This window comes from Acytostelium subglobosum (assembly GCF_000787575.1).
Source record: "Acytostelium subglobosum LB1 DNA, scaffold: scaffold8, whole genome shotgun sequence".
Classification (NCBI taxonomy): Eukaryota; Evosea; class Eumycetozoa; order Acytosteliales; family Acytosteliaceae; genus Acytostelium; species Acytostelium subglobosum.
The window spans coordinates 1200544-1227208 of NW_012236525.1; the positions used below are offsets into that span (position 1 = coordinate 1200544).

At 44.3% G+C, this 26665-nt stretch overlaps 10 protein-coding genes across 10 annotated transcripts; 5 read left to right on the forward strand and 5 right to left on the reverse strand.

Annotated features, from left to right (window-relative positions):
- Nucleotides 1-201: 201 nt before the first annotated feature.
- On the forward strand, nucleotides 202-4041 carry SAMD00019534_048700 (hypothetical protein; the record flags this gene model as incomplete). The annotated part of the gene is made up of 10 exons (XM_012900360.1): nucleotides 202-366; nucleotides 446-647; nucleotides 735-1015; nucleotides 1076-1402; nucleotides 1455-1681; nucleotides 1750-2101; nucleotides 2192-2522; nucleotides 2592-2977; nucleotides 3046-3782; nucleotides 3843-4041. The coding sequence occupies 10 exons, from the start codon at nucleotides 202-204 to the stop codon at nucleotides 4039-4041; spliced, it is 3207 nt and encodes a 1068-aa protein (XP_012755814.1).
- A 95-nt stretch (nucleotides 4042-4136) lies between these two features.
- On the reverse strand, nucleotides 4137-6881 carry SAMD00019534_048710 (hypothetical protein; the record flags this gene model as incomplete). Its single annotated transcript, XM_012900361.1, has 5 exons — nucleotides 4137-5512; nucleotides 5586-5874; nucleotides 5950-6149; nucleotides 6212-6624; nucleotides 6703-6881. 5 exons carry the CDS (start codon nucleotides 6879-6881, stop codon nucleotides 4137-4139), a joined length of 2457 nt encoding a protein of 818 aa, XP_012755815.1.
- A 549-nt stretch (nucleotides 6882-7430) lies between these two features.
- SAMD00019534_048720 (hypothetical protein) lies at nucleotides 7431-10526 on the forward strand (the record flags this gene model as incomplete). Its single annotated transcript, XM_012900362.1, has 7 exons — nucleotides 7431-7698; nucleotides 7759-8655; nucleotides 8731-9243; nucleotides 9311-9952; nucleotides 10037-10174; nucleotides 10252-10407; nucleotides 10480-10526. 7 exons carry the CDS (start codon nucleotides 7431-7433, stop codon nucleotides 10524-10526), a joined length of 2661 nt encoding a protein of 886 aa, XP_012755816.1.
- Nucleotides 10527-10895: 369 nt separating this feature from the next.
- Nucleotides 10896-13167, forward strand: SAMD00019534_048730 (hypothetical protein; the record flags this gene model as incomplete). The annotated part of the gene is made up of 2 exons (XM_012900363.1): nucleotides 10896-12820; nucleotides 12879-13167. 2 exons carry the CDS (start codon nucleotides 10896-10898, stop codon nucleotides 13165-13167), a joined length of 2214 nt encoding a protein of 737 aa, XP_012755817.1.
- Nucleotides 13168-13466: 299 nt separating this feature from the next.
- Nucleotides 13467-18611, reverse strand: SAMD00019534_048740 (hypothetical protein; the record flags this gene model as incomplete). Its single annotated transcript, XM_012900364.1, has 3 exons — nucleotides 13467-14967; nucleotides 15035-17643; nucleotides 17718-18611. The coding sequence occupies 3 exons, from the start codon at nucleotides 18609-18611 to the stop codon at nucleotides 13467-13469; spliced, it is 5004 nt and encodes a 1667-aa protein (XP_012755818.1).
- Nucleotides 18612-19056: 445 nt separating this feature from the next.
- Nucleotides 19057-20593, reverse strand: SAMD00019534_048750 (hypothetical protein; the record flags this gene model as incomplete). The annotated part of the gene is made up of 4 exons (XM_012900365.1): nucleotides 19057-19253; nucleotides 19334-19532; nucleotides 19611-19925; nucleotides 20141-20593. Coding segments are annotated over 4 exons (1164 nt in total), but the record flags the coding sequence as incomplete, so codon positions are not given.
- Nucleotides 20594-21331: 738 nt separating this feature from the next.
- On the forward strand, nucleotides 21332-22054 carry SAMD00019534_048760 (hypothetical protein; the record flags this gene model as incomplete). The annotated part of the gene is made up of 3 exons (XM_012900366.1): nucleotides 21332-21636; nucleotides 21709-21804; nucleotides 21892-22054. 3 exons carry the CDS (start codon nucleotides 21332-21334, stop codon nucleotides 22052-22054), a joined length of 564 nt encoding a protein of 187 aa, XP_012755820.1.
- A 26-nt stretch (nucleotides 22055-22080) lies between these two features.
- SAMD00019534_048770 (hypothetical protein) lies at nucleotides 22081-23070 on the reverse strand (the record flags this gene model as incomplete). The annotated part of the gene is made up of 1 exon (XM_012900367.1): nucleotides 22081-23070. A coding segment is annotated over one exon (990 nt), but the record flags the coding sequence as incomplete, so codon positions are not given.
- Nucleotides 23071-23275: 205 nt separating this feature from the next.
- SAMD00019534_048780 (hypothetical protein) lies at nucleotides 23276-24280 on the reverse strand (the record flags this gene model as incomplete). The annotated part of the gene is made up of 4 exons (XM_012900368.1): nucleotides 23276-23311; nucleotides 23375-23695; nucleotides 23771-24179; nucleotides 24252-24280. 4 exons carry the CDS (start codon nucleotides 24278-24280, stop codon nucleotides 23276-23278), a joined length of 795 nt encoding a protein of 264 aa, XP_012755822.1.
- A 597-nt stretch (nucleotides 24281-24877) lies between these two features.
- SAMD00019534_048790 (hypothetical protein) lies at nucleotides 24878-26603 on the forward strand (the record flags this gene model as incomplete). Its single annotated transcript, XM_012900369.1, has 4 exons — nucleotides 24878-24894; nucleotides 25060-25328; nucleotides 25400-25474; nucleotides 25558-26603. The coding sequence occupies 4 exons, from the start codon at nucleotides 24878-24880 to the stop codon at nucleotides 26601-26603; spliced, it is 1407 nt and encodes a 468-aa protein (XP_012755823.1).
- Nucleotides 26604-26665: the final 62 nt, after the last annotated feature.

Here is a 26665-nt window from a genome sequence, read left to right on the forward strand (position 1 = left end):
CTTTTCAAACACACACTTTGGTTCAAACAAACGAGTCGACTCCAAACAAGAACCCCTTTGTCGTGTTCATGCTCTCGCACCACCTCACTCCCACTCATTCATTCATTCATTGATTACTTACTCTGTGTATCTTATTACTATTACTATCTGTTACTATTATCAATATTACAACACTTATATATAGATAAACTTATCACAAGCATGGATCAGATACCAAAGGAGTTCATTGAAATCATTCATGCACTTGGTCAGAATGATACTGCCATCATCAAACAGGCAGAGGAGAGATTCAATGCATACAGAGCACATCCAGATCAGTTGGTTGGATGTCTAATAATAATACTGTCAAGTTCTGACAATCAAATTGTAGGTGTCATTATCAATCATCAAGGAATACTCACTCACATTCATTCGTTCGTTCGTTCATTGATATCCGCACACACAGCTCAAGGCGTATGCATCAGTGTTGGTAAGACCACTGCTCAGTGAGTCTGATCCAAAGTGTTTGTGGAACAGTCTATCTCCAGACACCAAGCAACACACCAAAGTACAGTTGCTCCAATGCTTGCAGAATGAGAGTGTCAAGTCAACCAGACACAAGATTGCCAACATCATTGGTTCATTGGCTCCCAACCTCATCCAAAAGAGTATGTCACCAGTCTAGTATTAGTAGCATGTAGGAATAGCAGTCACACTTACAGACACAACAACAACAACAACAACAACAACAATAGATGAATGGAATGACTTGATTCCATACCTGTTTGGAGCCGCAAAGTCAGAGAATGCCAATCTCAGAGAGGCATCATTCATTGTGATCAAGCTGATCTTGTCTGAAATCTCTTCCGATTTGATCAAGCCATATATCATCCAATTTAGAGATCTGGTCAATGTTGGTTTGGTTGATACATCCATCGAAGTCCAAGTGGCCGCCCTTCAGACCGTTTCCATGTTCCTCAACATCCGTGGTATTGACCTAAAGCCATTCCAGCCTCTTGTCTCACCCATGATAACAGTATGTTACCATCATTCAATCATTCAATCATTCAATATCACTAACAACATTACACAAAAGACAATTGGAAAAGCGATTGCCAGTGGACATGAGAAGAGTGCTCATGATGGAATACTTGTATTCATTATCATTGCCGATACCAAGCCAGCATGGTTCAGCACAGAGCCACAAAAGGTGATGGACCCATTCTTTGAGATACTAGTGTCAGATATGGTGGAGATGGAGGAGACCAGACACTTTGTCATGGAGTTCTTCCTGTGTGTCGCCGAGAAGAGACCAAGCATCTACAAGAAGAATGAGCTATACTTCCAGAAGCTCGTCCAGGTGCTCTACAAGTGGTCGGCATCAGTAGAGGAGATCGATTTCAACCAATGGAATACACAGATTGTAAGTTACATTTGATCAATCAATTCATTCATTCACTAACTACGACCTTTAGGATCAATCTGATGATGGAGACAACAGTGATGATAAGGTGGCACAGAGCGCATTTGATCGTCTTTCAAAGGCAGTTCCAACACTCACTGTCAAGCATGTCTCGATGTTCTTGCCTCAACTGTTAAAGTCAAGCTTCTGGGGCGATCGCTACGCAGCGCTCATGAGCATCTCAATGATCTGTGAGGGTTGCAAGGATAACCTAATCAAGAATCAAGGTTCACTACTAGAGTATGTGTACACTTTTCAAGACAATGTCCATCAATCAATCAACTAACCATCCAATTAATCAATAACAGTCTCATTCTTAGATTGGTCACTGATCCAAATCCACGTGTCCGTTGGACATTGTTCTTTGCATTGTCCCAAATGTCAAAGGACTTTGGAACTGCCCTGCATCCATTCTTTAAGGAGTTGTTTGCTGCAGTGGGCACTACCAAGGGAGAGAAATACCAAAGAAACCAAGGTATTGTCTGTATGTTCCTCAGCAGCTTCATTGAGGACATGGACAGAGAGATGCTTAGACCATTCACCGAGGAGTTATTTGCCTACCTTGAGCCACTGCTGGCTTCACAGAACCTCTATTCCGCTCAGCACGCTCTCTCTGCACTCTCAAGCATTGTTCAATGTATCGATGAGGACTTTGTTAAGGTATGTCAATCACCTCCATCACTCAATCAATCAATCAATCAATCAATCAACCAATTCTAACCGTCTATCCTCCACAATCTGTGATCATAGTATTATGACAAGTTCATGCCATTCTTGATCAACATCATCCAGAATAACAAGTCCAAGGAGACACGTATGCTTAGAGGTACCGCAATGGAGACCATCAGTATCATTGGTCTAGCAGTCAAGAAGGAGAAGTTTGCGCCACATCTCCACCAGATCATGACCTACATGGCACAGCAACCACCATTCGAATCCGATGATCCTCAGATTGATTTCTTCCTCAGAGCCTGCACTAGATTCCTCCAATGTCTGGACACAGACTTCAAGCCATACCTCCAATTCTCCATGAAGCCCATCCTTGAGGCCATCCGCGCCAAAGTGGAAATCACAACCACCCGTAAGTCCGAGCCCCAAGACAACAGAGACCTCATGCATCAATCACTAACCTCCCTACCCCATCATACAGAGTACGAGAACATCACACAAGACTCTATTAGTGATGCCAGTGAGATGACGGTCGAGAACAAGGCATTGGCATTGGAGCTGATTGTGTTCTACGCCAACATTCTTGGAGAGGAACTATTCCCATACATTGAGGAGTTGTCCAAGGAGTCACTCAAGTTAATCAACTATATCTACAACGAGGACATTAGAGTGGGCGCCGTACAGTTCCTACCATTCATCATCAAGATATCAAGGGCACACTTTGAAAAGGTGCTCAAGGTGCCCGATGGAACCAAGGTGGAGTTCACCATCAATCTCTTCAACTTCATCCTCGAGCAGCTGCTCAAGTCACTCGAAACAGAGTCACTACCAGAGATCATTGGTGAGAAGATGCGTAGCATTGCATCCGTATGTATTATTTATTATACACGACTCATACAACTTTAACAACATACTAACAATCTGTCAATGTATAGTGCGTTGAGGCCATGGGAACCAACTTCCTTTCGGACATTCAATTGAAGGCAACTTTCAAGGCGTTCCAGAATGTATTGACATCATTGGATGAGGTCAGACAGGACATTGAGGACGACAAGGACGAGGAGGACGACGAGAACCATCTCTCCGAAGAGATGATGGTGTTGGAGCAGGCCTACGACAACACTGCAACAGCGATCTGTCAGGTGATCATCTCGAGCAATCAGACATCGGTTAACTACTTCAAGGAGTTCCTGCTCAGCGACATCCTGAGCCGCATCAACAGCGAGACTGACTCGGAGGCGATCCAATCATCGATGATTTGTGTACTGGACGACCTTATCGACAATGGAGGCGAGCCAGTCACCCAACTCTATTCGCACATCATCCCATCAATGATCACTGCCTGCGCCAGCAAGGACTCGGCAATCATTCAGGGTGCCAGCTTTGCACTGGGAATCGCCGCACAAAACGGCACCGTCGCGTTCAGACCATATCTAGTGGAATCACTCAAGGCACTGGTAGCAATCATTCAGACACCGACGGCCAAATCATCAGAGTACAAGTCGTCCACAGAGAATGCCATCTCTGCCATTGGACGTGTGATCGGACACTGCTCCGCTCAGTTGGGAGACCATTTACAAACATTGATACCTCTCTGGATCTCAAATCTTCCAATCAGTGATGATGAGGAGCGCACTGCAGTCCTTAGACAACTTGTTGTCATTTTGAAACAGTAAGTGTTAAATTTGATCATCCCCAGACAACCTTGGTACTGACAACTGTTCATTCACAGACATCCTCAATTCTTTACACAGACAGAGCTCTGTAGAACACTGGTAGTGTTTAGCGATGCATCTGAGAGAAATTATATCAGCGACGAGCTCAAGCCAGACATCAAGCAGCTCATCCTCACTCTTCACCAGCAGGCACCTGCCATCTTTGCACACATTGATGCAGACAAACAACAACATCTCTCCAAGATCGTCCAATAATAATAATAATAATAATAAAATAACCATATCAATCAATCGACCACGTAGGTAGTTAGTTAGTTAGATTTATTTAGTGTCAGACGACTGACTGCTGACTAGTTGACAGTGTCATCAGATGCAGCAATCTTGAGGAAGACATCCTCAAGACTGGTCTGTTGGATGCCCCACTCTGTGACGTGGTTCGTTTCCTTGTTCTGCAGCATAAAGGTGAAGAGATCAGAGATGAGTGTGTCCTTTGGCAGACGATACACAAAGCTGCCAGAGAACGATTCGATAAGGATGGCCTCTGGTGCAAACTTCTGGATCAGGCTGGTGGGATCGTACTCGGGGTGGGAGGGGTGGACGTTGAGTTTGAGCGAGTAGCCCTCGCCAAACTTGGACTTCAAGTGCTGTTGTGGGCCAACGCACTGCAGCTTGCCTTGTGACATGATGCCGATACGCGTGGACAGGACATCGGCTTCCTCCATGCTGTGTGTAGTCAAAATAATACACTTGCCATGCTTGAGCTTGTTGAGAATGGCCCAGAGCTCACGGCGAGTCTTTGGATCGAGTCCGGTGGTGGGCTCGTCGAGGAAGACGATCTTGGAGTTACCAGTGATCGATACGGCCACACTGAGACGGCGCTTCATGCCACCGCTCAGCTCCTTGACCAGACGGTCCTTGAACTCATAGAGGGCAACGTCGCGCAGAGTGTCGTGCACATGCTCCAGCTCATCCTTGATTGGCACTCCCTTGAGTCTTGCGTAGAAGAGCAGCGTCTCAACGCAGGACAGGTCCTCCCAGAGTGTGTCAAACTGTGGACATACTCCGACGATACGATGGATGTAGTCCATTTGAGTGGCAATGTCGAAGCCTCCCACACGCGCAAAGCCAGAGGATGGGCGGTACAGACCGGTGAGAAGGGAGATGGTTGTGGTCTTGCCGGCACCATTTGGACCAAGCAATCCAAAGCATTCACCACTGTCGATGGTCAGGTAGAGCTTGTCGAGGGCGGGCTTGGGTCTGCCATCGTAGTGCTTGGACAGGTTGGAGATGATGATGGGGGCAGACATGCTGATCTGGTGGTTGATGATTCGACTCTTTTCATTGGCGACGTCCTCGTCCTCGGCCTCATCGGGTACATCGGGTGAAGACTCGTTGATCAGGAACACCTGCTCCTCTGGTGTGGACACTTGGAGTTGACGCTTCTTCTTGATCCAGTCAAAGAGTGGCTGCATGAAGAACAGGGGTGGCTGGGGCACACCAAACTCACGTGGAAGCACCTGGTCAAGGTACAAGGCCAGCACCAGATAGAACAAGGAGTCCATGTACAACCAGAAGATTATACGAGATGGTTCAAAGCTCCAAGTGTAGGCCGACCATTGTGGGCACATGTTAAGACCACAGAGTGATGAGATCTCTGTAAGGCCACGGTAGAACGCAAACAGAGGGTACCAATAGTATGCCATTGGTGGTGGACTATTCTGCCATACTATATATGTCATGTGTTTGAGGTAATGGGTTAGAGAGGATGATGCACTTGGGATGGATAAGGTGATACATACACTCGGCAGAGAGCACAAGGTTGACAATGACACTGATGATCAAAAGGAAGTAACAGGTGACTGTGGCAGTTCTGGTCCTCTTGAATAGAGTGCTGAGGAAGAATGAGAAGGTGATCATGGCATTTCCCCATCCAAACAGCAACAGGAACATGGCAAAGCCAGAACCATCAGTGAACACTGAGAATCTAAATGCCATACTGATGCCAACTACAATCACCAATGCACAAAAGTACAACAAGAAGTTGAACAAATATGTAACGATCCAATAGTTTCTCATCTTAAGTCCCATCTATAATTGTGTTGTTGGATAATGTGTTGGTTAGGTGTTGGTCTCACTTGTCCTAGGTCATTGGTGATCACTTACCATTAGACACATGTCTCTCAAACGCTCTTGCTTCTCAAGGACGATGGAGAAGACAAACAAAGGCAAAAGGAAGGAGAGGGCGAATGGGTAGAAAAGACCACCGAGAAGACTGCCCACATCGATTGAGGGTGGATACTGCTCGAATGGTAGTGTAGTCAGCTCACTGAACACTGCGAACTTTTGGCCATATACATAATTGACTGAGAGAGGATGGATGTTAGTATGATGAAGAAGTAGTACATAGTGAGTAATGTATACATACTATATGCACTCTCTAGTAGATTGCTCATAAAGACATAGATTAATGGATTGGAGAAGTTTGACAATTGGAAGAGTGGCTGGATGTCAATGGCAACGGTGTAGTCCAACACTTGTCCGTCAGCAGAGAAGTTGTTAAAGATTAGAGATGCAAATGGCATGTTGAACAATGAAGCTGGACTGAGCACCACGGTACTACGACGCTCGTTGACCAGTGATGTCTTTACATTGAGGATGTCACGGTTCATTTGACTTGGTGTCTGGAAGTCTTGACTGTATGGTATGTACATTGATTTGTTGATATAAGGTATTGGTCCATAGATCTGAGGCATGTGTCCAAGGAATCCAGTACCATTTCCATCATTTCCAAGTGTTCCAATATCTGGTATACCATTTGGATTGGTGTCATCAAAGTGTCTATTTTGTTTGGATTGATGGAGTGATTGAGTTAGTGAGGGCTTCGTGAGTGGGTGATGGAAGTAGGAGAGGACATACCCTATCTCAAGTATTGGGAATGTGGATGGTGGGATGAGTGTTGGCTTCAACATGTTCATCTCATGTCTAACGAATATTTGAATAAGACATAGGAGTACAACAAGCACTAGAGGTATGCTGACCTGCATGATAACGGCACACTTTTGTCTCTTGAGGAATGTAGCACTCTTTAGGAACATAGCCCTAAATTGATTGGACTTTGGTGTCTCCATTGTTATCTCTCTCTTACAGTCAATCTCTGTCTGTCTGCTGGCTGTAGAAATAGATAGATAGTAGTTGGATAGATTGATTGATTGATCGGATTGTGAATGAGGTGATTGAGTGTGTGAGAGAGTAACTTTGCAATAATGGTTAGAAAGTATTAAACTTATTTAGTTCAAGTCAAACAGAGACGGAGAAGTATGCTGCAAAGGAGTGATGCAAACACTGGGCTCAAATGACATGGACGAAAGGAATGGATGACCTTTCTGCAGCACCATCAAGCTTTAAAAGTTGAGAATGGCACTCGTGAGCCCAAAATATCGGTTTTCGTCATGGGGTGGGGGCACTGATGACAGACATTATTGTTGGTTTTGCCCCCATGGGAGAGTTCCGAGCACATTTCGGACTTTCATCATGGAGCTTGGTGAGAAGAAGGTCGAATGGGTACCATCCATAATCTAGTACTTTAATATTACCTATCTACCTTTATAGTAGTATTGTATATATAAATATAGATAAAGGATACAATGTCAAAGGACAACGATTATGGCTATTCACCTGTGGCTTCCGCAGGAGGTGCCTACGATGACGTTCATAGTGGTAGTCAACAACAAACATTGTCACAGAAAATAGTAGAGTCATTGTTGAGAAGTCTATTACAAACTAAACTTCTGTTGAAGAAGAACTTGGTCGTCTCACTCAGAGCATGGGTATCAACTGTCATTGAGTTACTCTCACCAGTACTCTTCATCTTGATCCTCTTGATCATCGCTCATTCTCCATCCCCAATGAATGGTATGTTTCCATCACCTTTAGCCCTCGCCCTAACCCCTCGCCCTAACCTTAAACAACTAGCCTTGATACCTAGACCAGTTGACACATACAACTCACATGAACTGCCATTGTGCACACCATATATTGAGGATCGTTGCTACACATTGATGTATACACCATCGGATTCACCATTGATCAATGAGCTAATGTCGATTTTGGGCTCAACCAACATCCCTCCATTGGAAGTCAATGGCAACATGTCAAACTACTATGGTATCATTGCAATGGACACTGTTGAGGACATCTATCAATTCGTCCAGGATCACCCTAACGTAACGATGGGTGGAATTGAGTTCAAGAGCATGCCACAGAACTTCTCGATCCACTACCCAACAGACCCAATCATCAACAAGTTCACCTATCAGAATGAGTCATTGATTCGCTACAACCATCTCTGGAACTCCACCTGTCCAAACTACGTCGATCCATTCGCTTGCATCGACTACACCGTGCCCATCAACTTTGCCCTGCACCGTGCCATCAATACGTTCATGTCACGTGACCGCAACCTGACCACCATGCCCAAATTCACGATGACCACGTCCAGCTTCCCGCTGTTCAACCCGTCAGCCAACTCTGTGGGCACATACGGCTGTCTGTTCTTCTACTGTGGCGCCATGATCTCGTTCATCTTCCTCATGTACAAGATCTCCTATGAGAAGGAGAAGAAGCTCAAGCAGGGCATGATCATGATGGGTCTGAGTGGCAGTGTCTACTTCATCTCCTGGTTCATCTGGTGTATCCTGACCAACGTCCTACTCACCCTCATCACCATGGCCATGGGATGTGTAGTCCAATTCGAGTTCTTCCTCACCACCAACTTCTTTGTCAACTTCCTCACCTTCTTCCTCTTTGGAATTGCCATGAACCAAGTTGGTTTCTTCATTCTCTCATTCATCCAGACTACAAAGGCTGCAAGTATGTTATGTCCAACATCATTAACATTATCAATCATATCAACTAACTCATTCACTCATTCACTCAATCTTTTAGTTGGAATTGGTATGACAATATTCATCATTGGATCATTGTTGCAGATGATGTTCAACTCGATCATGGGTGTATTGGTGTTCCAGATCATTTATACGACCAACAGCAATTGGTCTTTGGCAGCAAGGATTGTGTTGTACATCCTGCCAATGTTCCATTTCTCAAAGGCCATCACTGATATCAACACGATCGCCATGACCAGCACCTACACCGGCATCGGCTTCAAGTGGAAGGATTTGTATCTCGACTACAACACACCTCAGAACCCCAACGTCGACATCCCCGAGACCTACCATGCACTGCTCAATCTCATCATCCTCTCTGTGGTGTACACAGTGTTGGCCTGGTACTTTGAGCACGTCATCCCTGGTAACGATGGTAACTCCTACCCACCCTGGTTCTTCCTCCTGCCCTCCTACTGGGGATTCACCGAGAAGCGTGCCACCTACATTGAGACTCCCCACTTTGATGATAGTGATGTACGTGATGCCATTGCCGCTGCCCATGATGAATCAAGTAAGTTAGTTCAGTACTGTCCATCACGATCGATCCAATACTAACCACTCACTCCACTCACATTCAGACCAAGCACCGATCAAGTTGGTTGGACTTTCCAAGACTTATAAGAACATATTCAACAGCAAGCGTGACGTAAAGGCTGTCAAGTATCTCAGCATGTCCATTGAGGACAGCTCAATTCTGTGTTTGTTGGGTCATAATGGTGCTGGAAAGACAACTACCATTGGTATTCTTACTGGTCTAGTCAGTCCATCATCCGGAGATGCATTCGTCTATGGCAAGAGTATTGTACGTGACCTGGCAGAGGTCAGGAAGCTTACGAGTGTATGTCCACAGCATGACATCCTCTGGAATGAGCTGACGGCTCGCGAACATCTCAACTTGTTTGCCGAACTCAAGGGTATCCCTGTTGAGGACAGACCAACTTCGATTGAGTCGGCACTCGAGTCGGTCAAGTTGACCAAGGTGGCCAACAACCATGTTAGCACCTACTCTGGTGGCATGAAGCGTAGACTGTCCGTGGCCATCTCGACTATTGGTGATCCCAAGATCATCTTCATGGATGAGCCAACCACTGGCATGGATCCACAGAGCAGAAGACACATTTGGAACCTCATCAAGACCATCAAGAGGGACAGAGTAATCGTTCTGACCACACATCTTATGGAGGAGGCTGATATCCTTGCTGATCGTATTGTAATTATGTGTAAGTATTTGTGGCAACAGGCCAAGCATGCAGGAAGTTAAGAGGCAGTCTTGTTAACAACGTATTATAATATCAATTATTTAGCACATGGAGCGATGGCATGCAATGGTAACTCACTTCAGTTGAAGCATAGATTTGGAGAGGGATACTCGATCAATGTGATTGCAAAGAAGCCTGAGCTATTGCCAGAAGTCAAGTCACTCATTGCCAATCTTTTACCAGGTATGTATTTGATTGACTACTGGATATATGTTCTTGAGATACTAACACTAATATTATTATAACAACAATAACAACAGACAGCAAACTGTTGAATGAGGCAGCAGACTTTATGAACTTTGGATTCTCACTGGACACCGATCCAAACCTAGTGATCAACTTCTTCAAGACACTGGAGCGCATCAGCAAGGACAAGGAGAACTCACCAATTCGTGATTGGGGTGTATCACATACAAGTATGTATAGTTTATTCTTCTACCAACTTGTATATTGTATTTGAAACTAACAATCAACGACCAACACTTTAGCACTTGATGATGTATTCTTGCAGGTCACCAAGCTCAAGCAGAACTAGAGACCTGGTCCATAGAATACCCTAATGATGGACAAGGCCAGATAGGCCTTGTTGTTGATCTACCTTTAACTGATCCATTTAATAAATATAATTACATTATAACAATGGACTCATTCTGATTGCCAAATGATAATGAAGTAATGAATGTGTGAGATTTGATCAAAACATGTTGGAAACGAACGAATCAGATCCTTTTTCTATTTCACCAAAGATATAACTAGAAGATAGATAGATATGCTCGCACATAGGTCATTGGCACGGGCATTCACCAAGGTGTCAATTGCACAGAGGTATCACAATAATGCCAATCATATTCATCATCACTCTACTACATCAACACGTTCACTGGTTTGCCCTTTGCATATCTCAATGCCATCTGTTTTGACGTCCACTACTTGGAATAGTAGTGGATGGTTCACCAAGAGATCATACTCGAATGAATCAACTACACAACCAGATACAGTTGAGTCGGCAACACCTCAACCATCAGCATCATCAGGAGTAAGCAATACAGTGTTCCAACGAGCAAAGGTAAAGGGAACTGAGGGTAAACCATTGATTGCAATCGTTGGCAAACCAAATGTTGGCAAGTCTACTCTGTTCAATCGATTAGTGCAAGGATCGAGACAGGCATTGGTCGAGGATATACCAGGAACAACTCGAGACAGATTCTATGGTGAAGCTCTGTTGTATGGTCATCAGTTCCAGTTGGTGGACACGGGTGGTCTCGTAGGTGAGGCTGCCGCTCACACTGATCATTTCGCAGAGGCAATTAAGACACAAGCAACCATCGCAATGGATGAAGCAGACTCTATTATATTCCTGTTGGACGCAAAGACTGGTATCACTGGTGTCGATCGTGAGATTGCGAGAATGTTGCGAACCAAGTTTAATACACAGGGCAAGAAAGTGTTCCTTGGAATCAACAAGGCTGACAATGATGACTCTGTGGACAGACTACCTATGGATGAGCTTCGACGATTGGGTCTTGGCGATCCTTATCCCTTCTCTGCGATCCATGGTGCTGGTGTGCTCACACTGTTGGACAAGGTGCTGAAGTCTCTCCCAGATAGCAAGTTGGCATTGGGCGATCCCTCTGAGCAGACCTCTATCAAGATATCGATTGTTGGACAACCAAACGCTGGCAAGTCCAGTCTCTTGAATCAGATCATTGGAGAGGAGAGATCAATCGTCTCTGATATCTCTGGAACAACACATGATCCAGTCGACTGCAACTTCATTTGGCGAGACATTCATGACCTCACACTCATTGACACGGCAGGCATTCGAAGGAGGAGCACACACAAGATAGGTCTTGAGAAGTCATCAGTGCTGTGGGCTATGAAGGCTATTGAGCGATCACATGTAGTATTGATGATGATTGATTCCACAGTGGGATTGACCGATCAGGATCTCAAGATTGCAGACTTTATCACACAGAACAACAAGAGTGTAGTGTTGATCATCAACAAGTGGGACCTATATGCACAGAACAAGAAGAAGGCAGCCAAGCTCATTGAGAAGAAGCAGTTCCATGATCTACAAGAGAGATACAGACCAAACCTATCTTTATTGGATGAGATATTGGATGACAACAATATCATTGGAGGTGGAAAAAAGAATAAGAGAGCAGTACAACTTGGAAATGTCAAGAATAATGAGGAAATGGACGAGGATGACAATGATGAAGATGATCAAGAGGAGGACGAGGAAGAAGATGAAGATAATGATGAGGAAGAAGAGTTGGAGAAGAAGCAGATTATGAAGAAGAATGGGTTGTCAAAGAAGGAGTTTTTGATACAGACAAGTTCATCAAAGCTAAGCTATGATAGCGACTTTTGGCCAAGCAAAGAAGCATCAGATAGAAGGACCAAGGAGCAGGATCTGTTGGAGGAGATCGAGCAAGAGTTGGATAATATTAAGGAGGACGAGGTCGATGGTGACGTAGAGGGTGACAACGATGCAGTTGATTATCTCAAGGAGGAGGATAATAATGAGGAAGATCAAGAGGAAAAAGATGAGGAGGAGAGAGAGTACAACTTTATCAAGGCGTATTGGAAATATATGAAGAAGTTGGAGATTGCAGAGGCCGAGGGTAAGAAACAAAGACCTCCTCCACCAGAAGTGAAAATGCCAGTTCTTTCCAAGGAGCAGAAGGAGTACGAGAGGACACTGAGAGAGAAGTTGACCTTCCTTGACTATGCACCCGCCATATTCACATCGGCAAAGACTGGATTCTGTGTTCCAACAGCAATGGATTTGGCAATCAAGATATTCTTTGAAAGAGAGAAAAGGTAATATCTAGAATCCACTTCTTTCCAAACATGTTTGATATTAACATCATAACCATAGGCTGCGAGTCAAGGAATTGATGGCAATCATCAAGCAAGCTACATTCAAACACAAGATGCCAAAGAAGGGCAAGCGTAACCTTCGTATCAAATTTGCCATTCAATCCAAAGGTTACCCGCCAAGCTTTGTATTCTTTGTCAATGATCCAGACAAGGTACAACCATCGATCAACAGATACCTGCTCAACTCTATTCGCGAGACCTATCCATTTGTAGGAACACCAATCAGTATCTTTTTCAGAAGGAACAAGCGTAGACCAACTTACAAAAGAAAACAAACAAATTATTAAACAATTTGATAGTATTTATAAAAATAGTTATTATTAATAAATTATTATTATTATTTGATATAGACTTCTTAGGTTTATATATTGTATGTGTATACTTTATTTGAATTAAATAACAAAACAATCAGATGTGTGGTTGCTACCCCTCCTGCGGTGTGGCAATACAATACATCCAATCATCATACATCCAAAATGGACGTGTGTTCACAGATTTATCTGATCAATTGATTGTGTGACAGAGCGTTTACATAGATGTAGATAGCAAACAAGATGATATGTGTGTGTTGGTTAGAGGGAATGATCTAAAGGTCCTTGAATGGAAGTTTCAAACAGATCTTGAAGGTCTCTGCCAAGTTGTCCAAACTGTTGTCCAAAGAATATGCCTCTACTGCATTGAATAAGGGCATGAAGAAAGTGAACGCCATTCTGCGCAACTTGTTGACTTCCTCACTGGAGAGCCTGTTGTTGAGTGCTCCAATTAGAGCCAATGCCTTGGCAACCGAGGATGATTCTGCATATTGCTGGAATCCTGGACGAAGGAAATCAGGATAGTTGGCAGAGTTTGATGTTGGGATCTGGAGAGAATTGAAGTTATCGACCAACTTGTCAATTGATTGTTGTGCTCCAAAGAGTGGCAGAGTAGGGACTGTCGGTGATGCAAAGAGCGATTGGCTAAAGAAATGTTGTGGAGGTGTTCCAAAGAATGAGGGCTGTACATTGGATGTAGTTGGAGATCCAAAGAGTGATGGCAGGGGCACGCCCTCTGGAGTCAAAAACTTTGGTGGAGACTTTGGAGGAGAGGAGGACACTGGGGAGACAAAGGAAACATCACTTGAGAAGTTGTCATTGAATTTTCCTCCAACACCAAAGCTCGATTGAGTGGTTTGTGGTGTTGCAGCAGGGGCTGTGGAACTGGCTTTTTGGTGGTAGGATTGCATGAGGAACAATGCTGGGATCGGAGCAACGAACTGATTTGCAGAATCAACGAGTGGCAGCTGTGTGACAAGTGCCTCCAACTCCTTCAAGAGGTATCCCTTGCATAGTCCAAATGGTGCATCGTGGGAGCAGATTGGTTTGGTGGCACGCATTGCCAGTTGAGCAAAGTGTCTTGGGGACTGACCATACTTGTTGGTTGCTCCCTTGAGCGATTGGTTGACACCCTCAGAGTCCAATGTTTGAACCATCTCCTTTGGAATGGGCGACAGCACGGCGTAGTGATAGAGTGAGTGTCCGAGGAGGTCGACTCGAGGTGTCTGAGCAGACTTGAGGAGCTTCTTGACTGCGGCAACATTACCATCAAGGATGGCCCTGAAGATGCTCTCTGACGTGTCGCCAGTTGGCCTCTGGAAGGGTTCTTCTTTGTAGTTCCTCCAAGATTGGAATGTTTTCCTGTCACGGAGACCACACTTTAGCTTCGCTAGATGCGGGTAGGTTCGTAGCAAATGTTGCTCGAGAGCATGGTGTCCATAGATCCTTGCCAAAATCAGACAGGACATCTTGAAGTAGTTCTTGGTCCTCAATTGAGGAAGGGCCCCCTTGGCCAGGAGGAACTTGACCACCTCGAGATTGCCTGCTATACAAGCGTAGTGCAATGGATAGAGACCATTGGCGGTGGGGGTATTGAGCAGATCGGCATGCACTGGGAACAAGGACTCCAACGACTTCATATTGCCATATGCAGAGGCAATGGCCACAAGATGGTCAGTCTCACCAACAACGTTCTGGTACATATAGTACATGGACTTTTGTTGGGAGGGCTTCCAGGACATGTCGGTGATTGGTTGGTTGTTGATCACTTTGTATCTCATCTGAGGAGTCAACAAAAGATCGTTGGTGAGGTTCTGAGGGTTGGTCGCACTGTTAGSCCCACTCTTGGTCGTTGACTGGATGGAAGGATCCAGTGAGCAGTTGTCTGCCAGGGTTTTGGGTGACCCATTGGACCTTGCCATGGACAAAATCACCTTGACCATCGTCTGATGGGCTCTCACCATTCTGACACTTGCGACACCATGACGACTTGCCATCAAGCATCTGCTGATAGCCGGTGACCACTATATGGTGATGCTTAAAGTCATGTTTCTTGGCAAAGAACTGCGACTTGTCCTTGTAGTTGATGACGGTGACCATTGAGCTCTCGGTCCAGTACTGGCCAGAGGGGATCTCACACTCTGAGTAGTCTGACTTGTTCTCAACGCTCACATTGCCACTGTAGCTATTGACATAGCGATGCTCAAGGAGCAGCAGACGTGCTAGACCACTCGACTTCTCAAGGGGCAGTGAGAAGAGATTGGGATGGACCTGGTCGCGTCTCATATCGGGTACAACGATGGCAAATCCTCTAGCGGCGTACTTGAACAGTCTTGATTCGTAGGTGAGCGAGCGACGAGTCATAGAGACACAGTTGATTCCATTAACGATTGCTCTGCGTGCACGGGGCAGTGCGTACACTTGGTGGCCGTCGTAACCAATCGAACAGCTGTCAATATCAAAGCCCATGAGCACCTCTGCTGGTGAGCTGTAGATACGCAGCACAACTTGAATGTTGCGTGCAGGGTGGGCGTTGATGAATGTGACGGCGTACCTGGTTCTGGCTACCTCCATCTTGGGATTCTTCTGCTTGAAGAAATGGTAGAGTGCATCGAGTTTGGTGGAGGCCTGCTGCTCGCTGACACCATAGAAGAACAGATCAATGTCAGACTTGGACCACTCTGATTCAAACTTTTGAGGAATGTCCATGGCGCACTTGAGTACAGCGCCACCGGCAACAAATACGTTGCTCCAGTCGAATCCAGAGAACATGTTGTTGGAGAACTTGTTCCAATGTGCTACAAAGTCATTGTGGCTGTTCTGAACCTTTGGACCATGTAGACCAGACTTGTAGAATTGGTTGTGAACAAATGGCATCACGACAAACTCTGACGATAGGTCAATGTTGCTGACCTCGCGGTACGATGGAAGACTCTGACCAAACACTGGCTCCAAACCAGCGTATCTGTCCTTTGGTGGATTCTTGGCGGCGAATGCCTCTCTGTACGATGTCTCCTTGTCAAACTCTTTGAAGAAGTTGCTCGATACCTTGGTGGCGGCTGGCTGCTTGAAAGAGGTTGGTGCTGGTGCCGCAGCAACAGCAGCAGGCTGAGTGGTGTTGAAAGAGAATGCTGGTGCTACGCTAACTGCTGGTGGGGAGGGGGAGACCTTGCTAAAAGCATCCGAGTATGTCGGAGTTGGTGCAGGTTTGTAGGTGGAAGCAGGAACAGCAGCGGCGGGCTTTGAAGATGACATAAGTGCTGGCAGATGTGTTGAGATGCCAGTTGGGTCGCAGGTGAACTCTACCAAATACATTTGCTTCTGTTGATTGGTGTTGTATATGACATATTCGTTGTCTTTGAAATCGGAGTTGTTTGAACCATTGTTGGCAACTCCAAGACAACTGTTGTAGCCAATGGGCGGCTTGGTGAGGGATGAGTCGATCTTGGTCACTCTGTTTACCATTCCAACCGCAACCTCTGAGACCAGGATGAAGCGTGTTGCTGGTCTGCCCGGTGTGAGTGACGTCTCATGTGCATAGAGACAGCTGGTCGAGAACTTGTCGGCAAAGTAAATTCCGGCACCAAGGAATCCAAAATCTGTTCTTGAGCCACCAGTGTTGACAATGACCTTGGGCAGAAGCATGCCACGCGACAAGATACCGACAAAGTTGGCTGGTCTACTTCCGTGGAAGAGCAATTTGGTGGGAGTGACCGACTTGTTAAAGTCCTTGTCCTCGTTCTGTCTGGCCACCTTGTAGATGTTCTTGATGGTAACGTTGCTCGAGGTGTCCATCACAAGCTTATGCACTGTCGAGTAGGGAGTTGAAAAGGGGTTGAGCGGCTCAATGTCAGACTTGAGCGCAGCGTACTTCATGTCGAGAGCGGATGCACCCAACGCGCCAGACTGGTTGATCCTGAGGAGATCGCGCATCAATTGAAGGAGCTCAACCTTGCTCGAAAGAACGTCAAGGTTGCGGATGAGATTCTTCTGGACATCAGCCTTGGTTCTGCCCATTTTGTGTGGGATCGTAGTGTAGAACTCAGAGCTGTACTGTTCGATGCGAGAGTTGAGTGGCGTGGATGACTTGAGCTCGGCGTGCAGCTTGTCCAAGATTGCCTCTCCCTTCTCGACCTGAGACATTGACAGTACACCCAATGGTGTCTCAATGCCGTTGGCAGTGATGCTGACAGAGGCCTGCATGGCAAGATGTGCAGTGGCCTCCTGGAAGAGGCAAGAGATCAGATCTTGGAGCTGTGGATGCAACTTTGATGGTGCTGCAGGTGCCAATTGACTGGCAGAGTCACTCTTTGAAGTGATCTTGGCTGCTGAAAGGCTCACTGGCTGATAACCCTTCTTTGTCTTTTCATTGTAGACAGATGAGTAGAGGTTCAGCGCATCACTCAAATTGTTTGGATGTCTTGATTCCTTTGTTGCCTTGCCATCAGTACGCTATTGTGAGGATCAACACGTTAGTGGATCGTCGAAGGTGGTGAAAGAGTGGATGGAGTAGTCATAATACTTACACCATAGTTTGTGTACAGACGGTAAACATTCTGACCACTTGGAGAGACACCCTCGTGAAGCTCCAAGATGTAGTACTTGTTGTTGTTATCGCCAAGGCTGGTGAACTGGAGTGTATGCTCCATTATCACCTCGTAGACTGCTGGGAAAGCAGGTGCATTGGCAGCGCCGAATGTGTAGAGAGTGCATTTGATTGCTGTTGGTCTGGCAATCAGTTGATGAGTCGATTTGGTGGTGGATGTAGTACCAAGGCCCAATGAAGAGAATGGTTGGATGATTGACGAAGTTGAGTTGTCTGTGGTAAATGGACTATCACTTTCGTTAGACTCGACGAGCGCAGGTCTTGGAAGCTTGCTCTGCACTGGCATTGGCTTGATGAGTGCTGAGGCTTTTGCCATTGGCTTCTTTGATGGGGAGGTGGAGCCAAAGGAGAATGCAGAAGTGGGTAAGGTTGTTGTGGCTGCGGTAGCTCCAAAGAGTCCCATTGATGGGGAGGTTGTGGTTGTTGATGTTGATGGTGATGATGCTGGTGGTGGAGAGGTAACAACCTTCTTTGGAGAGACAAGATTCTCGGCAAAGTTGGACGATGCAGCATCAAAGAATGATGAGGGGATGGTCTTTGGCAGGGTGAACCTATAGCGAGCAGGGTCCAACTTGAGGTTCTTCTCGATACAGTCCGAGACAAAGGTTTCACTGACAATGTGGACACCAAGCGATGTAGCTCTCTTGATGTTTGATGATTGATTGTGGAACTCCTTCTCCACGGTGATCATATGGGTCACCTGTTTGGCAATGAGAAAGTTGATAGCACCACCATTGTCCTTGATGGTCTTGCTCAACTGGATCTTGCTCTTCACATCTGAAGATATATAGAATGTACAACCTTCGAATATCATTTCTGTTGTTGATCTTGTAGCTCTGTGTATGAGTTTTTGTATATTGAGGGATGCAACTGGATTGTTAGGTTTCAAGTGTCAGAGAGAGAGAGAGTTCATTGAGCAACATACAAATGATGAGAGTAAAGTCAAATAGATCAATCAACAGATAATAATAAAATAATAATAAGATGAACTGAATACAGGGACATCTAGATTGATGATGTCAATAAAACAAAAAACTAGTAACTTACAAGTAAATTTGATTTATTTTTGATTTTTTCTTCGAAGTCCTCTATTTTATTTTCAATTCCCACAGTTAATAAAAAAATCTGGATAACTATCTTGTTTCGAAAACGGAGGGATCGGTCCAATCGTGATGATCATCATTGTTACTACTATTACAACAAACACTTACTCACTCGTGTGTGTTTATTATTTACCTAGGTTCTTTTATGTATTAACTACGACCAGCGTAATATAATGTGGAAATGGTGATGGAGAGGACAACGATTAACAAATGAACGGATGGTATCAGCAGGCGTGTTGATGACGAGTTGTCAATGTTGTATCCTCCACCTACCGAAGCCATGTTGCCTCCCAATCCCTTGCCCAATGCGAATCCAACTCGGTTGTTGTCATTATCAAATACTGTATAATATCCTAATGAATATTTGGTTATAATATGTTAGTCAGTCTGGTCACACAATACCATATCATTATTACCATCTAGATATACATACCTCTCATGAATACATCACCTAGAATAGTAGTGTACTGATCACTACGATCGATCATCCAACAATAGGCAGACTGATGATTGCCCATCATTGTCTTGATAATGTAGTTTCTTGGTGGAATCGATACTTGAACGCCACCATCGAATGTTATGTTAATGTTTGGTAACTGATCGATAAATGATGCACTATTATAACATGTTGACTGGTTTTTGGATATACAATTAGTAACTGTGACTTATACTTATCCTACTCTTCTTCTTCTTTCAGAATGAATACATACTCCATCAATGATGTTACTCTTCTCACAGATACCTGGTACGTGACAGTAGTGTGTCTTAAAGTATAGGACAATACTATCGTAAGCACCACTTGCCAATGATAGTGCACTGCTACCACTGTCCACAATGGTCTGTCCCAACAGTCTTGGACTGAACTCTTGATGGTCAATGCCCAGTCCAATTGGTCTAATCGAATAGAATGGTCCATTCTGTGAGATTGGTGTGTAGAGTATATCACCTTCATAGTTGTCAGGGTTCAAGTCACCCAATGTAAGTTTACCTCCTCCTTGATAGTCCAATAACATTGCAAATATATCTAGATTGTTATGTGTTTAGATTGGATGTCAGCCCCTATAAGGTCACCACCTGATGTGTCCTGTGTCATTTGTCCTGGACAGATACATACTTTTCATTCCCTTTGACTTTACAATTGTTTCGAAAGCAGTTGGTATACACTTTGGACACTAAATTATAATAGGTTAGTTTACAATGTCAATGTGGATGAATATGATAATAATGTATAACTTACTCCTCTACCGAAACCAACGATACCATCAGCTCTTGGCCACTCGAAATCACCTCTCTCTATCTTGTTGGCACCAAACTGGACAAAGGCCGACAGACCAGAGATTGTCACCAGGTCTTGGTGTACATATCCAGACACTAGTGAACCATCACCGTACAGTATTTGATAGTCACACATTGAACCACTGGCTTGGAACTTGCATGGTGGTTGAGAACTGCCTGATCCAAGACATGTTGAATCACCACATCGAATAGGTGATGAGGTCTGCGAGGTACTTGGATCATAAGTTGGTCGCTTAACTCTACATGCTGTACAGTTAATCATGGGCACTGCCATCAATGAAGATCCAGTGTCCACTTGAAGTGTGAATGGCATTCCACCAATATACACCTTGGTGTTAACTTGATAGAAGTTACCAAATATACTTTCATCCTCAATATTAAGTACTATATTATTTGGTTAAGGACACGTGTTAGAGATATTGAATATTGTATATATATATGGATTGACATTTACCATTTCTAGATATCTTTGGATTGTTTAAATTATCGATATGTACAAAGGTATCTGTGATTAGATTTGCTTTAATTGATCTGAGAGGTGTCACTTCTAAATCCAACTCATGGTATTGTAGTGATGTGGAAGCCAATATATAATTAGACCCCAGGGATATCACTACCAGAAATAGAAATGATATCTTGTATATATTATTGATCATTATTATTATTAATATTATATTATTTTAGATGTAATTTTTTTGATGGTTTCCTGATTAACAATTTAAGATGTTCTTTTATATATCCATTGTGTCATACCCTAAGGTCATTGCATTTAAGTAGTGGACAAAGTATTGACACAATTCATTGCAAGTACTTAATTGTTGATAAGTATTTGTGGACAGTTGGACGAGTGTGTGTATGATTGTGTGTATGTGTATGTGAGGGAGGGTGTGGGTGATGTAAGTATCTTTAGTTGATTATTCTGCAGTTCATTATCTGTATGTGGTTTGGGGTGTGTGTGTGTGTGTGTATGTGTGTGATCATTAAGTTGTCCTGATAAGGTAATTATTACAGTTGATTTATTCAAAAGGACAACACACACAGGTGGAGAACAATTCTTAGCGAGTCACCCCCACTATTAACATTCTTTCATTATTACGACAATACTATTACTACAACAACAACGAAAAGACATAACATGGTTGAACTAGAGGTTGTATTGGCACTGTCTTCGCTGATATCATTCGTATCAGGTGTGCTGGTCGGTAAATACCTCGTTGGCAATCAGCAGCAACAACAACATCAAAACGATAAGAAGACATCGCAAACTAGCACTAGTGATGATGAAGAGGAAACAGACAGTGATAGCGACAATGACAACATTGAATACAATGAGAAGATTGGTCCTTGCAAGATGGTCTTGGTCGTCAGGACAGACTTGGAGATGACCAAGGGCAAAATAGCTGCTCAATGCTGTCACGGTACACTTGGTGCTTACAAGAGGTATGTGTCGTCATTCAACTACTAGTGCAAACACAGCAGACATTAACACCTTTGTCTATATATACACAACAGAGCAACAAGGAGTGCTCAACTCAAGCCACTGGTTGATCAGTGGGAGCTAAATGGTCAAGCAAAGGTCACTGTCAAGGTGAACAATGAGAAGGAATTGTAAGACATATCGATTCAAACAATGTACATCACAGGCCAAAGACAACACTGCTAACATCAATCATCACAATGTACTTTACAATCTAGGTTGGATTTGGAATCATTGGCAAAGCAGATGAAGGTACCTCACTACTTGGTGGTGGATGCAGGTAGAACACAGATTGCTAGTGGATCATGTACAGTGTTGGCTATTGGACCAGCTCCACTCGCTGTGTTTGAAAAGCTGACGGGTCATTTGAAGCTTCTCTGAGAAGTAGTCGACCACCTCCTTTATTCCTTATATATATAAACATGTGCCTCTTCCTTGGCTCTAGCGTATCCCCTGTACATTCCCTCTGTGTTGAATGGCATTGTGAAGTTGCCCTGCTTGTCCACTGCGATCAGACCACCACTGCCATCGACTGATGGCAATCGCTCAAACACTACGATCTTGCCTGCCTCCTCCACTGATTTGTTGGCATAGTCCATAAGTGCTGACAGGTCAAATGCTGCAACAGTACGCATGAATGACTCACCAACACCAGTCGTCGATACAGCCACAGTCTTGTTGTTGGCGTAGCATCCTGCACCAATCACTGGTGAATCACCCACTCTACCAGGCATCTTATTGGTCATGCCACCAGTGGACGTTGCAGATGCAAGGTTTCCATGTACGTCAAGTGCCACTGCACCCACAGTTCCAAACTTGCGATCAGGATCCAATGGTTCAACTGCCACTTGTTGTTGTTGTTTGTCCTCTGCTATCTTATTTGCACCATCATGATCCAATACAACCTCTGACTTGCTCTGTGCTCTCTTTAGTTCATTCATTCTTCTTTCCGTGAAGAAGAATGATGGGTCGACAAGTTCTATGCGATCAGAGTTTGACTTGGCAAATCTCTCTGCACCTTCACCGATCAACATGACATGACGGGTGCGATCCATGACTGTGCGAGCGGCGAGTATTGGATTACGGATGCGTTGAACACCACCCACTGCACCAGCCTTGAGTGTACTGCCATCCATGATTGATGCATCCATTTCATAGGTGCCATCTGCGGTCATCACACTGCCACGTCCAGCGTTGAATAGTGGGCTTTCCTCCATTAGACGAACAGCCTCCTCAACAGCATCCAAAGCTGATCCTCCACCCTCCAATATGGTGCGAGCCGACTCTAGTACCGTTTGAAGAATACTGCGGTACTGCTCCTCCATTTCTATTGTAAGTTTGTCTCTGGTGATGGTTCCAGCTCCACCATGTATCACAATGATTGGTTTCATTTCAGAATGAATGGATATTGATATGCCTATGTCTATATATTGTCAGTTGGAATGAATGGATACAGGAATGTATTTGTTTGAATGATGAAACAATGATCTTTGAATGAATGAATCTGAACTCTAACCACACCGAGACCTGACCCTTACTATTATGAAGACCCCTTTGACGATGATGGATTCAACATCTATTTATGGTTATCAATTCAATGGTTTAGAGTGTATCATATACCTGTTGTATATCGATGGTCTATTGGTTATAAGTTAGTTAGTTGGTGAGGAATGGTCCCAGACATATTTCAAGTAAACTTACATTAATGAATGTCTTCAATATCTTTGAAGGTATATATACAGAGTTCAAATTGATTCTATTATAGTATTCTCTCGTTGCTTCGTTCACTGTCGATGTGCCAGGTGATAGAACTCTTGGGTCCAACTTGACTAGGCCCTCGATCATACCAACCACCTCGTTGTTGCTATTGATGGCTGGTCCTCCACATACACCCATTGGCGAAGGATTGACTGTGGACACAAAGTGTCTATTCGACTCAACCACATTGAGTTGATACTCTGTCTCCAGTGGTCTCATTATATCTGCCTTCTCATCCACCAATTGATATCCAAATAGTTTACCCTAATGTTTGATGTGTAGTTAGTGAGTGAGTGGATTGTTGTCCCTTGTTGTCTCTGATGTCAATGGATGACATACAATTTGATTGTGTTGACTATCGTTGTTGTTGTTGTTGTTGTCTGTAAGCTCTAGAATTGATGCATTGTAGGGTAGTCCTTTGCGGGTAAAGTCATCGAGACTCAGAGGGAAGCATACCAAGTCCAAGGTGGAATGCAGATGGAATGGTTTGTCCAAGTGTACAGAATGTAGTATTCTACCAGTGTTATTATCGCGATACTCTAGTTGCACTCTAATGTTTGATTCGTCCAGAGCAAATATCCATTGCTGACTTGGATCCTTGTACAGTTGTGGGAAGTTGAATGGATGGGTGATGTGTGCGCTGCTTATGCCGTAAATGGGTCTGTTTTGTGAAGCACCCGGTGTCTTTACCAAGAATGCTGTACCTCGTGACAGTACAACATAGTCTTGTACTCCATAGTCGGGAAACCTGAGTTATGTGGTCGAATGAATTAGCTAAGAATGATACAACATTGTTTGATGATAATGAGTCTATTCTTACTTGAAGTATGAACTGACAGTCAAGAGCATAGGTGTGTGTATTTCATTTGGTGAACTGTTGTTGTTTGTTGATGTTATGCTCCTTTTACTAATGTCAGTAGTGTCTCTAGTAGTGGCGTAACATCTTATTGACTGTTGTTGCTTTGATGCATCAACAACAATATGATTCGATATTGAACTATTGGTGGCCACACCTATAGCAGAACTGATTATGGATGACGTCCAACCTCTACCACAGCTAATCCTACAACTTCTATTATGATACAGTCCAACGAAGAAGCGTTGTCTAACTACACCTATCATCTTTCAAAGTAAGTAACAAGCGAAGGCAACACTAATGATCAGATTTTTTCACTCAACAAGTTAATCATCTGAAGCCAAACGCCCTTCAGCGCAACAGTCATTATCCCGATGAGATTCATTGGACACCACAATTTTAAAGATTGGTCATACAATGATTGAAGAGATAGAGGTAGAGATTAGTCATCAATCTTCAGATAGACTAAACTGAGATAAACACTTTACTAAAGTTCCCAATTTTATATTAGTATTATTATGCCGACACTATCCAAATTGAATTTTAAATATTTTTTCTTTCCTACTTTGAACTGTGATGGTGTCAAATCCATGATGACCTGGTGTGGGTGTGTGTTCAGAACACGACAACAACGATAAGTAAGCATCAACAACAGGATCTATAAGTACAATATATATTTACATATATATATAACAAGAACATATAGTATAACAAGATGAGATCTTCACTTTTGAAACAATTGAGAACATCTTCTCAATCCACTTCCACAAAGGTTGGTTATCACATCACTATCATTTGTGTCGTTCAGGTTTCAAAAGACAGTAATTGCTAATACACAAGACATTATATATATCTCTCAGGGATTCACCTCAAGATCATTTGGCAGTCTTTCATCCTCATCATTGAGGACCTCTGTCAAGTCTTCTGTCTCAGTGTCAACCCCATACAGCTTCACTGCCTCGACATCAACCATCAACAACGACCAGCAGTCATGTCTGTTCAACAACAACAACACCATTCAGAAGCGTTCTTATAGCTCAGGTAAGTGGATCGACACATCGAAACAGATATCTCGTACATACTAACTAGTAATGTTAAACACAACAATCTAGCTGAGGGTGATATCATCAAGGTTCCATCAATGGGTGACTCCATCTCTGAGGGTACCATTGTCTCATGGGCAAAGAGTAAGTTACCATTGACCATATCACTATGGATGATGACTTAACAAACTAACACACTCTTTACATCTGTTATCAATCAAATTCAGATGTCGGAGATTCAGTCAAGGTCGATGATGTCCTCTGCAGCATTGAGACAGACAAGGTCACAATCGATATCAACGCTCAGGACAGCGGAGTCTTGACCGAGCAGTTTGCTTCCAATGGTCAGAACGTCTTGGTCGGCACACCACTGTACAGAATCAAGAAGGGTGCTGTTGCCGCCGAGGCTCCAAAGGCCGCTGCCCCAGCTCCAAAGGCTGCCGAGGCTCCAAAGGCCGCCGCTCCAGCTCCAAAGGCTGCTGAGGCTCCAAAGGCTGCCCCCGCTGCTGCCCCAGCCCCAAAGGCTGCCCCCGTCGAGGCACCAAAGACCGTTGCTCCAAAGACAGGTGACGCCCCAAGCGAGCGTAGAGTCAAGATGACACGTATTAGACAGAGAACAGCTCAGCGTTTGAAGGACTCTCAGAACACAGCCGCTATGTTGACCACTTTCAACGAGGTTGACATGTCATCTCTGATGGAGTTGAGAACAAAGTACAAGGATGAGTTCAACGAGAAGCACGGCGTCAAGCTCGGATTCATGAGCGCTTTCGTTAAGGCCTCCACGATTGCCCTCAGGGATCAACCCATCGTCAACGCCTCTATTGACGACTCCGACATTGTCTACCACGACAACATTAACATCAACGTTGCCGTTGCTGCCCCACGTGGACTGCAGGTGCCAGTGATCAAGAACTGTCAGAACATGGGCTTTGCCGATATCGAGAAGGAGATTGGCCGTCTTGGTGGTCTCGCCAGAAACGACCAGTTGGCCATTGAGGACTCTATGGGAGGCACGTTCACCATCTCCAACGGAGGTGTCTACGGATCCATGTTTGGTACACCAATCATCAACCCACCACAATCAGCCATTCTTGGAATGCACGCCGTCAAGGACCGTCCAACCGTTGTCAACGGACAGGTGGTCATCAGACCAATCATGTACTTGGCCCTCACCTACGACCACAGAATCATCGATGGTAGAGAGGCTGTCACCTTCCTCAAGAAGATCAAGGACGTCATCGAGGATCCACAGAGATTATTGTTGGATATCTAAACTTACATTTACAAACAACCCTAGTTCTCTACTAATCTTGTCGTCAACAACTGGACAATAAA